The 15820-nt window shown below is 46.4% G+C and overlaps 1 protein-coding gene across 6 annotated transcripts in view; it reads left to right on the top strand.

Annotated features, from left to right (window-relative positions):
• ANO6 (anoctamin 6) overlaps positions 1-15820 on the top strand; it is a 121580-nt gene that overhangs the window by 103454 nt on the left and 2306 nt on the right. For 5 of the 6 annotated variants that reach the window (XM_030548908.1, XM_030548906.1, XM_030548904.1 and 2 more), the window contains 2 exons: positions 12228-12430; positions 12844-12949. In XM_030548908.1, coding sequence (XP_030404768.1) covers positions 12228-12430; positions 12844-12949 — 309 coding nt within the window. The remainder of the gene's footprint in view (positions 1-12227; positions 12431-12843; positions 12950-15820) is intronic. The other variant, XM_030548909.1, reaches the window with a different exon arrangement.

The following is a 15820-nucleotide window of genomic DNA, read 5'->3' as shown; positions in this document are numbered from 1 at the left end:
GAGGCAGCTCTTACTCCTCCGCCCTCGGCACCGAGCGCTGGACAGTCCGCATCAGGCAGAAGCGTCTCTTCGTCACCGGATTGAGCCGGTACCGCTAAGGTCCCTCAGCACTGACCGTCGCCGGCACCATCGTCTGCTCGGCACCGTTCCCTCTCTCCGCGGGTTAAGAAGCATAAGACTCCTGCGGCTTCCGTGCCACCTGCACCTCAGTTGGAGCACCCACCTAAGCCGGATCTCCCAGCACCGACACCTGCCACAGCACCGACAGCTTTGGCACCATCGATTCCGGTCCCGCAAAGGCCGTCGAGTCCAGTGCCTGAAAGCTCCCCGGCGCATGCCGTGGTTGAGCTCACAATTCCCTCCTTTTCTACGGCGAGGGAGCTGATCGCACTGACAGAGTCTGCGCTGCCTCAACCCCCAGCACCGCCGGTGAGGGTCATTCAATCGATAGGCAAGCCTGCCCTGCTGAGGCCACTCTCTGTCAGCACCATCGAGAGGCACCGATCACGGTCCCACCAGCGCTCTCGGTCCCGTCGCCGATCCCGGTCTTTACGCCGCTCGCAGTCCCGGCACCGCTCTCCATCTCGCTACCGGTCGCACTCGTGGCACCGCTCAGCGTCCCGTTCGCTGGCCCGATACTCTCGGCACTGATCCAGCTCCCAGTACCGTTCCCAGCACCGCGCCTCTTGCAGCCGCTCCAGACATCGAGCCTCCAGATCCCGGTCGACCTCCCGGCACCGCTCCAGTCGCAGGTCCCGGTCTTGTTCCCGGTACCAGTATGACACCCGGTACCGCTCTCTGGTGCCACACAGGGAGAGGTCGTTTAGAGATGGAGACCCTTCCCAGGGTTTTTCAGCTCCTCCTTGGCCATCTCGTCACACATCTGTGTCATCTCACGTGGACATTGCTTCCCATGCACAGGACCGTGACTCAGAAGTGCCCGGCCCTGTCTTCCAGGAGACCCAGGCTCAGGAACAGGGACCCCATCAGTGGTCATTTTGGACACCTTGGGCATACCATCAAGCCCAAGGTGCGCCTCCAGTGCCATCCCGCTCTGCACCATCGGAACACTGGGTGCCGTAGGCAACGGTCAGCCGCCCCCCCTCCCCCCCTCGCGGGTACAGAGGAGGCTATCATTCAGCCGACGGTCTCTCAAGTTCCACCTGAGCCTGACATTACTCAAGAACAGGAGCCCACGCAGGACCCTCTTGTCCCTAGCCTTTACTCTTCCTCCTCTCCAGATGAAGCGGTAGCGGGGACATCCTCCTCCGGCCCTCCTCCAATTGACCTGCAGGCACATCAGGACCTCCTGAGGCAGGTGGCCCTGAATATGAATCTTCAGGTGGAGGAGGTCCCGGAGATAGAGAACCCGGTGGTGGATATCCTGTCAGCTGACACCCCCACAAGAGTGGCCTTGCCATTCATCCGTACGATCCAAGCAAATGCCGATACCATCTGGCAATCTCCAACATCTATTACACCCATGGCCAGGGGAGTTGAGCAGAAGTACATGGTACCCTCTAAGGGATATGAGTACCTGTACGTGCACCCTCTTCCCTGCTCCCTTGTCGTGCAATCTGTCAATGAAAGGGAACGCCATGGCCAGCAAGCTCCTGCTCCAAAATCAGAGGAGGCTAGGCGCATGGACTTATTGGGCCGCAAGGTATACTCTACTGGGGGCCTCCAACTCAGGGTGGCAAACCAGCAAGCTCTGCTTAGCCGGTACAATTATAACACCTGGATGGCGGTTGAGAAATTCAAGGAGTTCATTCCCCAAGACTCTCGCCTAGAGTTTGCTGCCCTTTTGGAGGAAGGGAAGAAGGTGGCAAGAACTTCTCTTCGGGCCTCCCTGGCTGCAGCTGACTCCGCAGCCTGGACCCTGGCTTCAGGTGTCGCCATGAGGCGAATATCATGGCTTCAGGTGTCAGGCCTTCCACCTGAGTTACAAACCACCATACAGGACCTGCCCTTTGACGGTCAAGGCCTATTCTCTGAAAAGACTGACCCCAGGCTGCAGAGCCTTAAGGACAACAGGGTCATCATGCACACCCCGGTGACTCAGCGCAGGTCCTTCTGTCCCGAGCCTCACTGCCCTTATCCCCCGCCTAGACCAAGACAGGACGTGGGCAGAAGGTGAGGCCGAGGCAATCGTAGATGGCAGTCTGGACCCCAAGGGGGCCAAAATCAGGGTCCCTTCAAACCGCCTACGGGGCCAAAGCCAAACTTTTGAAGGTGCGCCCAAGGATGGCATACCAGTTACTTTCCAGGATCCTTTCCCTCCTTTTTCCAACCGCCTCTCCTTTTTACTCCCTGCTTGGTCCCAGCTAACTTCAGATCGTTGGGTCCTACACACGGAGGAACTTGGGTACCACCTCCAGGTTATTTCCCCCCCCCCTTCCACCTCACACCCTCGTCCCTCCTCAGGGACCCCTCTTACGAGCAATTCCTCTTACAAGAGGTGCGGATGCTCCTTGCCATGGGAGCCATGGAGGAAGTACCAGAAGACAAAAGGGGGAAGGGGTTCTACTTCCGCTATTTCCTAATCCCCAAGGCGAAGGGAGGTCTCAGACCTATCCTAGACCTGCGAGAACTCATCACATGATAAAGTTGAAGTTCCACATGGTATCCCTGGGGACCATCATCCCAGCCTTGGATCCCGGAGACTGGTATGCCGCCCTCGACATGAAGGACGCGTATTTTCAAATCGCCATTTATCCTGCACAACCGTCAGCATTTCCAGTTTACGGTCCTACCATTTGGCCTCTCTACAGCCCCGAGAGTATTCACAAAGTGCGTGGCTGTAGTCGCCACCTCCCTCCGCCGCCGCTGGATACACATCTTTCTGTATCTGGACAATTGGTTCATCCGAGGGACCTCTGAGACACAAGTCATCCATCATGTGAGCATCATCAAGGACCTATTCATACGTCTAGGCCTGATGATCAATACAGAGAAATCCACTCTGGTTCCCACACAGAGGATAGACTTCATTGGGGCCATCCTGGACTCCAATCTCGCCAGAGCCTGCTCACCACCGGCTCGGTTTCAGGCGATGGTAACAATTATCCAAAGCCTACAGAACTTCCCAACAACTTCAGCTCGCACTTATCTCAGTCTCTTGGGTCACATGGCTGCCTGCACGTTCATGACCAAACACGCCAGGCTACGCTTCCATCCCCTTCCAATCTTGGCTCAACTCGGTATACCACCCGGGCAGAGACGCCATAGACATGATAGTCACCATTCCCCCAAGCATCCTAGGCTCCCTCGACTGGTGGCTGACACCTTCCCTGGTGTGTGCAGGGATGCCATTCCATCCACCCCAGCCTTCTATGTCCCTGACGATGGACGCATCATCTCTCGGCTGGGGTGCTCACCTCGAACATCTTCGCACTCAAGGCCTTTGGTCATCTCAGGAGCTGGCCTTGCACATCAATGTCCGAGAGCTGAGAGCAGTTCGCCTTGCGTGTCAGGCGTTTCGACAGCACTTGCAAGGCCGTTGTGTCTCAGTGTTCACAGACAACACAACGGCCATATATTACATAAACAAGCAGGGAGGGGCACGGTCCTCCCCCCCTTTGTCAGGAGGCCATCCAACTCTGGGTCTTTTGTATAGCCCACTCAATAGACCTGGTAGCATCCTTTCTCTCAGGGGTTTGGAACACTCTGGCGGATCGACTCAGCAGATCCTTCCTGTCTCACGAGTGGTCTATTCATCCGGATGTTATTTATTCTGTTTTCCGGAAGTGGGGATTTCCCCGCATAGACCTCTTCGCTTCCCGTGAGAACAGGAAATGCTAGATGTTCTGATCCTTCCAAGGCGTCTCCCTGGGCTTAATCTTGGACGCTTTCCTGATGCCGTGGACGAGCCAACTGCTTTACGCCTTTCCACCGTTCCCTCTGGTTCACAGGGTCCTGCTAAAGCTCCGCAGGGATGGAGCTCGCTTGATCATGATCTCTCCAGCGTGGCCCAGGCAGCACTGGTACACCATGTTGCTTGACCTGTCAATAGACAACCCCATTACCCTACCTCTTCACCCAGACCTCATAACTCAGGACCAGGCAGACTTCACCACCCAGACCTGCAATCCCTTCACCTCACGGCATGGCTGCTGTGTGGTTAAGCCAGTCAGAGTTACATTGCTTTGCCTCAGTACAACAAGTACTCCTGGGTAGCAGGAAACCTTCCACTCGGTCAACATATCTGGCCAAGTGGAAGCGTTTCTTCTGCTGGTGCGAAACGCAGAATGTTACTCCCACTGAGGTCTCGATCGCCACCATCTTGGACTAACTCTGGTCTCTCAAAGAGCAGGGCCTAGCAGTATCATCATTGAGGGTAAACTTGGCGGCCATCTCTACCTTCCACCCAGGGGAGAGTGGCCGCTCCGTGTTCTCGCACCTTATGGTTTCTAGGTTCCTCAAGGGCTTGGAACGCCTATACCCCCAAGTACGACGCCTCGCCCCAACCTGGGACCTCAGCCTGGTTCTAACCAGACTCATGTCTGCCCCATTCGAGCCGTTAGCAACCTGCTCGCTACTATACCTGTCCTGGAAGACAGCTTTCCTCGTAGCCATTAAATCGGCCAGATGAGTCTCCAAGCTTCAGGGTCTCACGGTGGACCCACCGTATACTGTGTTTCACAAGGACAAGGTGCAGTTCCGACCACACCCGGCGTTCCTTCCTAAAGTGGTTTCGGCCTTTCATGTCAACCAGGATATCTTCCTTCCAGTCTTCTTCCCGAAGCCACACTCATCATGATGGGAGCAACAATTGCACTCCCTAGACGTCCGTAGAGCGCTCGCATTTTATATCGAGCGGACAAAACCCTTTCGTAAAACGCCCCAACTCTTCATCACAGTGGCAGACCGAATGAAGGGCCTACCTGTCTCCGTACTTGTTATGACTTGGCTTACGTTCCCTCGAGCCACCTCATTGCACATCCTACCAGGGCTCAGGCTTCATCTGCTGCCTCATGGCTCATGTACCCATCCAGGAGATATGTCACACAGCTACCTGGTCCTCAGTCCACACTTTTGCCTCTCATTATGCTCTGGGTCAACAGTCCGGAGATGACGCAGCCTTTGGCTCAGCAGTTTTGCATTCTGCAACATCTCACTCTGACCCCACCGCGTAGGTAAGGCTTGGGAATCACCTAATTGGAATCGATATGAGCAAGCACTCGAAGAAGAAAAGACGGTTACTCACCTTTATAACTGTTGTTCTTCGAGATGTGTTGCTCATATCCATTCCAAAACCATCCTCCTTCCCCTCTGTCAGAGAAGCCGGCAGGAAGGAACTGAAGGGCCGTTTGGTCAGCAGGGGTATATATTCGGCGCCATGGCGGTGCCACTCTAGGGGGTGACCCAGCCGACCCACCAAGTGTTGCTAGGGTAAAAATCTTCCGACGAACGTGCACACAGCGTGCACACACCTAATTGGAATGGATATGAGCAACACATCTCGAAGAACAGTTACAAAGGTGAGTAACCGTCTTTTTTTCGATCCAGAAAAAGTTTTGACGGGAAATATTTGTCCAACCCCCTTTTAATGAGCTTTAGTGTCTTTTAGTACTAGCTGATGCTGAGAACCAGTGACACCTTGTAAAGAAGTTTTCTCAAAACTGGGTTTGTGCCGAGATGCAGAAGGTTTATTTTTCCCAGGGCCACCCATGGGTGCGGAACAAGTGGAGCAATTTGCACCGGGCCCCGCAGGGGCCCCCACAAGAATATAGTATTGTATAGTATTGCAATTTTTTTTATAGAAGGGGCCCCCAAAATTGCTTTGACCCAGACCCCCTGAATCCTCTGGGCAGCCCTGCCCTCTGCTGACAGATTCATTTTTCAGTTATGACAAATAACAAAAAATTACTATTACTCCTGTGCATGTGTATGCAGATGCATAAAGGATTATAGAGGGGAGTGCAGACAAGAAGACAACTTAGAGCAAGGGGAGTTCACAAGCAAATGTGGAAAACAAGAGATAGAAACATTCAAGTTGCTTTGTGCTACTCTGGTGATACAAAGCAACTGTAAATCCAGCTTAAATGTCCAGTAATGTCTGGCTGATTTGTGCAGCTCAAGGGTGGTGTCAAGCAGCTAGAATTTATTGGTGAATCTGGTGCTAAAAGTTAACATACAAATGACTCAGAATTGATAGTACATATCTTCATATCATTAGAAATATTTCATGGCACCGGCAGGGGGTTGGGCTTTCTTATTTAGTGTTCATTTACAAAGTTTTTAATAATAACTTCGATTAAAAAAACCAGGAAAATTCCCAGACAAAAATAGCTCTATTAAGCTACAGGTAAGGTTCTGAGCACCTATTAGTAACTTCCTTTGGGTCACTCTGCTACAAACCTAATAATAAAACACATATAACCCTGATGCAGTTATGCACCAAAAGAAATCCAAACATGTTATCGCACAGTTAGGACATCCAAACAACCTTAACTCTGCCCTGTAAAGACATCATGAAAAAAAAAGTAATGCATTTTAAAAAATTAGTTTAAACTACTCTGGGAGCACAAACCCTAAAATGTCTTCATCATAATCGTTATGGTTATTGTATGCTGTCTCTACAGGTCAGAGGCAGACTGTAGATTGTTAAGATTGTTTTGGTGATTTAACTATGCATTTAAGAGTCCTGTGGCACCTTATAGACTAACAATTAATCTATAAGGTGACACAGGACTCTTTGCTGCTTTTACAGATCCAGACTAACACGGCTACCCCTCTGATACTATGCATTTAGATACCTTAATGTGTTTGGATTCCTTTTAGTGCCCGGGAAGTTGTTAGAGTGTTCTATTTTTAGGTTCTATAGAAAACTGACCCAAAGAACTAATTTTGGTCTATCTCTCTCTCTTTTCCCTCCACAAGACAGAAGAGGGGACTATCTCACATTCTCCAGCACAAGGAGTTCTAGATTATTGAAGATGCATTCCCCCCTACAATTGATTACTTACTTGTCTGCCATTTTCCCATAAGACAAATCCTGCTACCTCAGACTAGTTGTAAACACTCTCTCAAAAGGCAGGCAACAGCTCTTAAATGTATAATACTTGTAATCACCACTAGTCAGGTAAATTTAAAATGCAGCTTTACTACTACTACAATCCTATAGTCCTTGAGTACCAACACATTTCCCTTTCACTTCAGTGAAATTATTAGTACATAAGGGCTGCAGGATCACAGTGAGTGGCTCGTCTGCAATTTTTCCAGTCCCAGTTGTTTTAGGAAACACAAGGGACTCAAGAGCCAAACGATGCTGAAGCCTGCAGGACCCTGTGGGACGGACTCCCTACAGTCAGCACAGGTGACCAGGACTGGCTAGAGCAGTCTCTCACTTGGTCTGAGTTCTCGGAAGCCTTCTGTGTGATGCCAACCAACAAATCTCTGGGCATCAACAGGCTGACCGTGCAGTTCTACTGCGTGTTCTGGGATGTCCTCAGCTGAGACCTCACCTCCATTTGGGCCGAGTCCTTAGGAAGCAGGTGCTCCTCCTGTCGAGCAAGTGGGACATGCTTGCTCTGCTGCCTAAGAAGGGGAATATCTGCAACCTTATGCACTAGTGCCCAGTCTTGCTCCTTAGCATGGACTCCAGGGTCATAGCAAAAGCCATCTCACTGCAGCTGGGGTCCATGCTGATAGACATACACCACCCTGACCAGATCTACACCATCCTAGGCCAGACCATCTTTGACAACCTCTATCTGGTCCAAGACCTACTCCATCTCATATGCCAGGATGGTCTGTCACTCACCCTCCTGTCCCTGGACCTGGAGAAGGCATTTGACAGGATGGATCGTGAGTATTTCATGGGTGCTCTGTGGGCTTTGGCTTCAGGCCCTGCTTCATGGGCTTTCTCCAGGTGCCGTACATCTCTGCGGAGTGCCTGGTCAAGCTCAAATGGGACTTGACTGAACCCATCGTTTTCAGTCAAGGGGTGCATCAGGGCTGCCTGCTGTCCAGCCAGCTCTGTACTGTGGCTATTGAGCCCCTCCTCTGTCTTCTCCGTAAAGGGATGTTGGGGTTGGTGCTTTGAGAACTGGTCTTGTGGGTGGTGCAGTCAGCGTATGCCAACAACCTGGTCCTCCAGGATGTGGGAGACGTAGTGCAAATGGAGACTTGCCAAGCCATCTATTTGGCAGCCTACTCTTGGGTCAAGAGTTCTGGCCCAGTGGTCAGGGACAGGTGGCAAGTGACTTTCCTCCCATCTGCGCTATGGGCCGTCCACTGGGGCACAGGTCCACTGCTCTATTTGAGCATCTATCTTTCTGCCACCAATCCCTCCCTGCTGGAGAATTTGGTTGATCTCGAGGCCAGGGTGGCTAACCAGTTGCAGAGGCTACTCCGGTGCCTTTCTTTTCAAGGGAGGGTGAAGGTGCTCAACCAGCTGGTCCTGTCCTTGCTCTAGCACCAGTTCAAGTCCCTGGTCCTGCACCTGGGATCCCTGGCCAGCCTCCAGAAGATCCTTCGGATTTTCTAGCTGGGGCTGCACTGCGTCTCCAATAATACAAGGGATTCAAGATTCATTTTGGATGGAAGTTTGCTAAGCACCAGGATATGGTGCGGTAGCCCAAATATAAGAAGGAGCTTTTTGTTGGTGTTGTTTTTGTTTTTTGTTTTATTTTGTTGTTTGTGGTATGGGCTTCTACATATACATATGTGAACTTTCCCTCACCATCTGTACCTCCCACCTGATTGATTAGCCTGAATATACAGAATCTATATCTCCTCTTCTCCACTCAACTGTTGGTTTTGCTATTGCTGATTAGCTATTATAGCCTAAGGCACCATATAGTCTTCCACTGCATATATTACCTTTGCAGCACCTGCAGGGCTACAAGAAACTTGTGTGTAAAACTACCAGTCTTAGGACTTGCAGTTCAAGCAGCAGAGCTGCTGTTGTACCATGCCAGAGCAGATGTTGTTGATTTGAAGACTGATTTTAATTTGTTATGGTATAAATGGAAAACTGTGTTCAGTGTAGCTTGGGAAATGGAGAACACTACTGGTTTGTACTTTTTCAGCATGATCTTCCAAAAAGCAGCCCACAGTTTGGGGGCGAGGGGATGGCGTTTCCTTTTAGACGACACAGTAGAATTAGCTTTCATGTTTCTGTCCTTGTTGCAACACAGCTGGAGATCATTCTGCAGGAGGGGAACCCCCCACCCCACCCCTGCAATTAGAAAACTTGTTAATATCATGCATTTTTGTTCTAACATTACCCTTTGGAGAGAATTTGTATGCTAAAAACAACTAATCTTAGTGTAAATTTAAACAATGTAGCATTTCATAGAGTTTCTTGAAAATGGTTTTTAAAAGGACATACCCTACATTTAATTTATGCTAGAATATGTTACAAAAATCCTTCATAAGTAGTTATTTATCCTCAAAAACTTAAAAACAAGATTCCTTACCCATAGGCTACTGCCATTTTTCCTTTTGTCAGCTAAATGGATGAGAGTTTTCTCAGCTAAACTTCAAAGTATCAGAACACGCTAAAAGTTGAAATCAGGTTTTTAAAGCCAAATCCTGGTACCATAGAAGTCAATGGGAGTTTTGTCCAGTTGGAACCAGGGTCTGACTCTTGATCCTGCCACCTTGCTCATCAAGTTCTTTACAGTGGGTCTACTTGGTGAGTGACATATTACCCAGCATATGAGAGAGATCTCCACAGTCTTCCGTCTACCCCCTTCTCCCACCACACACACACATACATACACAGAGTTTTGTATCCATCACAAATGTCCTCAAATCAAGTCTTCCCTTAGGTACAAAGGTTGCTCCTTGGCAAAGAATATTTGTCACTCCTCACCCCAAAAGTGAGGAACTATGTATATTAAATATAAATTCACCCTGAACGTCATTCCTAAACATAAAGGCTATCATGAATGTGACTAGAATACAGTTTTACCAACTTTGAAGTTATACATGTTCCCTTATTCTTTCCATTACTTTATTGCCTTCTCTCTCCTTCCATTTTCCACTTTCTGTAATCGCTGTTCCTTTTCCTCTTTTCTGTCCATTTTTCCTCACTGCCTTTATTGATTTTGTTAAATCTTGCCTCTGTCCCTGTATCTAATTTTGTCCTCTCACTCAATCCCACCCCTTTTTCTTTGGCTTTCATTCATTCACTGTCTTTACCTCTCTATTTCCCACTCTGGGTTTTGGTCTCCCCAGTTGGCTCCCATTCTCTTTCCCCATCAATGCATCAGCTACTCTGTTCACGTTGACAAGGTTTTATTTGCTGCCACAAGGACAAAAGACTTTTTTGGCTTTTAGATTCTGGAACACAAGATGTCAGCCAGAACTGGGAGTGCGGGGCAAAAGCCTGTTGTGCCCAGTTGTTAAACTGGGCCTGTGCCTAGTCCCTCAATTGCAGAGTTTAACAATGAAGATCCTTCTTCATAGTGCAGCCTTTTAAATATCAGGCAGCCAAGGAGAACATTTGACTAGCCAGGATGAACCTATCTAATGATTTAGGGGTTGTGATGGATAATCAGCTGAACATGAGCTCCCAATGTGACGCTGTGTCCAAAAGAGCTCATGCAATCTGGGGATGCATAAACACGGGAATCTCAAGTAGGAGAAGAGAGATTATTTTCTCTCTGTGTTTGGCACTGATGCGACTGCTGCTGTCCAGTTCTGGTGTCCACAACACAAGAAAGATGTTGATAAATTAGAGAGGGTTCAGAGAGGAGCCATTAGAATGATTAGACTCAAGGAGCTCCATCTATTTAACAAAGAAAAGATCAAGGGTGACTTGATCACAATCTATAAGTCTCCATATTGGGAAAACATATTTAATAATGGGCTCTTCAATCTGGCAGAGAAAGGTATAATACAGGGGTCGGCAACCTTTCAGGAGTGGTGTGCCGAGTCTTCATTTATTCACTCTGATTTAAGGTTTTGTGTGCCAGTAATACCTTCTAAAAATGTTAAAATGTCTCTTTGTATAAGTCTAGAATATATAGCTAAACTATTGTTGTATGTAAAGTAAATAAGATTTTTTAAATGTTTAAAAAGCTTCATTTAAAATTAAATTAAAATGCAGAGCCCCCTGGACCAATTGCCAGGACCCAGACAGTGTGAGTGCCACTGAAAATCAGCTCGCGTGCTGCCTTCGGCACCCATGCCATAGGTTGCCTACCGCTGGGATAATATGATCCAAGAGCTGGAAGTTAAAGCTGGACAAATTCAGACTAGAAATAAGGCATACATTTTTGACAGTGAGGGTAATTAACCATTGAACAATTCACCAAGAGTCAAGGTGGATTCTCCATCACTGACAGTTTTTAAATCAAGATTGAGTTTTTTCTTAAAGATCTGCTCTAGGAATTATTTTGAAGACGTTCGGTGGCCTGTGTTGTACAGGAGGTCAGACTAGATGATCACAGTGGTCCCTTCTGGCCTTGGAATCTATGACTCTTCCAGAACAGGAGGTCTTTGTGAGTCACTGTTTTAACCACCCCGCAAAAAACCACAGGGCTGATTACCACATACAGTTTATGGCACTCACTCTGAGTAGGGTATAGGTACTCTTTGGAACAGGATGGCAATAAGAGGCCATGTAATATATGAACTGGCATTAAGCAGCTGCTAGCAAGATGGGAAATACTGTCTTGGTATCAGGAGCGGTTTCCACATCTGCTGATAACTGGAATCTCCTAGCCAGCAGCTGCAGAAATGAATGTGGGCTGGGTATGACCCCTAAGGAATGTTTTGGAGGTTATAGGTGAAAGATCTGTAGCTTTTTAAGTTTGAATTATCTTTAAAATGTTCCTTGTGGATTTTAATTTATTTGTAATGGTAGGGTTCTTAGTGTGTGTCATTTTACTTGAAATTCATCAGGCAGTAGTTGTTTAAAATATGTGGTGAGCAGATGTCGATAGGAAACATGTGGACTGAAGTGGAATATACAGTATGAGAGTAGCCGTAAGAAAAAAACTTTAATTGCGCAACTCTTTGAAGGTGTCCTGCACAAAAGATGTAATTTAGAAACAATACAGAATGTGCATTCCAGAGAGATTGTTTTATGCCACTGAATGACTGCACATCTATTTGCAGAGAGAACCATTCAAAGGAAAAGTGCAAACTTTCTGATTTTTAGTGCAGTAATGCATATTTGTTGAAATCTAAAGTGCATGGAAAAGCTATGTATGTATTAAGGCTGCCAGTTAAATACTACTCCCTTTTTGTCTTCCTCTTCTAAAATACAGGCAATGATCATTGCTTTTACGTCTGACATGATTCCTCGTTTGGTTTATTACTGGTCCTTTTCAGTCCCTCCCTATGGGAATCACAGTAATTACACCATGAAGGGCTATATCAACAATACGCTTTCTGTCTTCAATATAGCGGACTTCAAAAATGGAAGCAAACCAGTTTCACTTCCTTGGCTTGGCAACCAAACAACGTGCAGGCAAGTGTCAAATAATTATTCTCGTCATTGGAAAATATCCTAATTTTGTTTATAAAAATCTCTTTAGTAATATTAAGACTCAGCTAATCTCAAGAACAGTCAGAAGGTAAAATAAAACAGCATGGAGTTTTCTAAATCTTTGATTCATTATATTTCCCTCAATAATTAATAATACATTATGCAAAATAATATAAAAGGTAATTTAAACATATTTTTGGTATAGTAGAGAAAAAATGTATTTCATTAAGTTCAGCTTATTCTGTAGATGTAAAATTTACCCATCCTTTCAGTTGTATACAGCTCATGACTGTGGGCTGTGTTAAATGTGACATATTTTGCTCCATCCCCTGGCCATAGTTCATTACTGCAGGGGTTACTGAAATTATTTCTTGACTTTTCTGAACTGTCTTTAGATATCGTGATTTCCGATACCCTCCTGGGCACCAACATCAGTATGAACACAACATATATTACTGGCATGTGATTGCTGCCAAGTTGTCTTTCATCATTGTCATGGAGGTCAGTACATTCGGTCTTGATTTTTTTAAATATAATTTTAGGTTTCCCCTCAATAAAAAGAGAACTTTCAGTTTGCAATTAATTATGTTCTTCACTCAAAGTTATTCATTTTGTTTTGTGAACAGCAAAATAGCTGCTCGGTAGCATTATACGGTAGATATGGGCATCTGTAATTCTAGCTGGGAAAGGAGCAGCAGAGAAGCTGCATGGTTCTCAAGTGTGAAGCCAACTTGGTTAGATTCTTTTTATTTTCTGTCTGGGTTTTGAGCATTTAGGTTTTGCATTTTCAAGCTTTTCTTTGTAATCATGGGAGCTAGAAACTTACTATTTTTTAAAAAAAGAGGAAAAGCAAAGATTCTAACATAAATCCCCAGTTACTGGAATCCAGTGATTAAGAAAGAGTTAAATATCATGAGACTTGCAATAAAATCTTGAACTGCAAATCTGATGGGTAAGCAGCTAAAAGCAGTAGCAGAGCAGACATTAGTAATAATAGCAAAGAATCCTGTGGCACCTTATAGACTAATAGACGTCTGTTAGTCTATAAGATGCCACAGGATTCTTTGCTGCTTTTACAGATCCAGACTAACAAGGCTACCCCTCTGATATTAGTAATAATAGTAATTTATAGAATATGTTTCATCTACCAAGCAGTTTACAGACAGACATTAATCCACATCATATCTGATATAGCAGATAAGGAAATGTTATTATCCCAATTTTAAAAATGGGGGTTCTGAGTCAGAGAGGTTGAATGACCTCTGTACTCTGACCTCTCCCACAGTGCAAGAGAGTTGGGCTGTGCCTCCCTTCGTACAAATATTGGAGGCAATGCAGACTGGTTCTTCCATCTCTGGAATTTGGCCACACTCCTTCTGCCCTTTCACCAGTGTCTCTGCCAAAACACTTACCCACTGCAAGGCGGCTGGTGTGTAGTGACCACTGCTTACTTACACTAATTATAATTGTCCCCTCCATTGTTCTGTGCACACCAGCTCCAAATCTGTTGTATCCACTCATTGTCTCATCATATCCTTATACTGTAAACACTTCCAAGCCTAAGGGACTGTTCTTTTGTTATGGCTGTACCGTGCCTTGCATATTGATACTCCTAGGTACTGCCACAATGCAAATAATAAATTATAAGGGATCACAGTCCATTCGACACAAAAAGGGCATTGCCCATCACAGAAGATCTGTAAAGTGCCACCTTGTCATCCATCAGCACTTCAGTAAAACAATACAGGTTTGGCCTCTATTCCACTGCAGAAGCAGCCTTCTAAAGGAAGATATTCCAAGCAGTTGCTTCAAAATATTCTAATATTATTAAGTTTAGGGAAGAGTTGGCATTATTTTCTGCTTCTCTGTCCCACCCTTTTAATTTTCTTTAATGCCCATCACATCCCAAATGTCTCAGGGAGAGGGCAGGATCCAGAATGGAAAACGTATTACATGATGATTTCCTTTCTGGGACTGACCTGCCTCCTAGTATACCCCAGCTAAGTCTATTGGGTGGCCATATAGAGAGTGGAATACAGCACTGTTGTTACAAAAATTCTATTTCATCTACTAGTAAGACATTTGTATTTCCATACAGCTTTGGAAGTACTGAATGGTGGAAGCCATCTGGGAAAAGGTGGAGGCTTTTGTGGAGGCATCTGGGGAGGTATGAAGCAGTTTAGGATTGTGGGAGGAGCACACTAGTTAAATGTTTCTGTATAAAATTCATCAAGGGCCTGATCCAAGGCCCACTGAAGTCAATAGAAAGACTCCTACTGACTTCAATGGTTATTGGGTCAGTGTCCAGGTAGGAGGTCAGAGGAGATGTACCCAAGTCCTAGAGTCATCTGAACAAGTCTGCCGCAGCTCCAATAGTTACAGGAAGAGAGAGACTCAAGCCAGATGGGGAGGAAAAGTGGGGAGAGGTCAATCCCAGAAAGGAAGTCATCAGGTAACAAGTTTCCCAAGGCTACAGGAGAAATCACTGTCACAGCCAGGATTACAAATTAGGAGTTCCTGGGTCTCTCTTATTTTCAGACAACTAATTTTTCCCAGGACATTGCTCCTTTCTAGACTTCTGTATTCATTGGGACATTTAGCTACTTTGGTATAAAACACAAATGTACCTTAATGTAACATTTCATCTATATAATAAGATTGCAAGAAAGTCACTTTGTGTGTCATTCTGAAGCCTATTATGTCTGTACAATCAGCGTGAAGTGATGGAAGCAGCTATAAGCATGCTTTGGAGGCTATTTATGTTCAGAATATTATCAGGTTGAATCATCACTGGTTTTGTGGTCTGTTACCATCCAGTTTTTAAGTTCTCAGCCATTATAACTATACAAATTATACCTGTGCAGTGCATAATACAGTAAGGCATGGATCTATGCCATGCCAAGAGGCCTCAGCCATTGTGATAGCAGAGATAACTCAATCATCCGTCACCCTTACTCTGCCCCTATTTGCATGCAACAATTTCATTGGTTGTATGAGGGAGACTGCACAGAGGGTGGATTACTTGGCCCAGTTGTCACATCACAGCACAAACGCATATTCACCACCCGCACAAATCAACACCACTCTTCCAGCACACTCCCCCTAGATACAAATCAACTACCCAAACAGCAACACAGCCAGCATACACAATAACCCCAAATATACACAGCTTCTCACCACAGCACACTCACCGCACACTGTCCCTTGCTTACTTTCTGCACAGATCCACACAACTCTCCCAAAACAAAACTCATACACAAATCAACACAAGGACACGCACAACCATACAGCCAGCACACACAGTCACCCCAAACATCACTCTGAAGCCTAAAATATCTGTTGAGTCAGTGTGCAGCAATGGACACAGCTACA

Source organism: Gopherus evgoodei, chromosome 1 (assembly GCF_007399415.2).
Source record: "Gopherus evgoodei ecotype Sinaloan lineage chromosome 1, rGopEvg1_v1.p, whole genome shotgun sequence".
Classification (NCBI taxonomy): Eukaryota; Metazoa; Chordata; order Testudines; family Testudinidae; genus Gopherus; species Gopherus evgoodei.
This window is presented reverse-complemented; position numbering and strand designations above follow the sequence as displayed.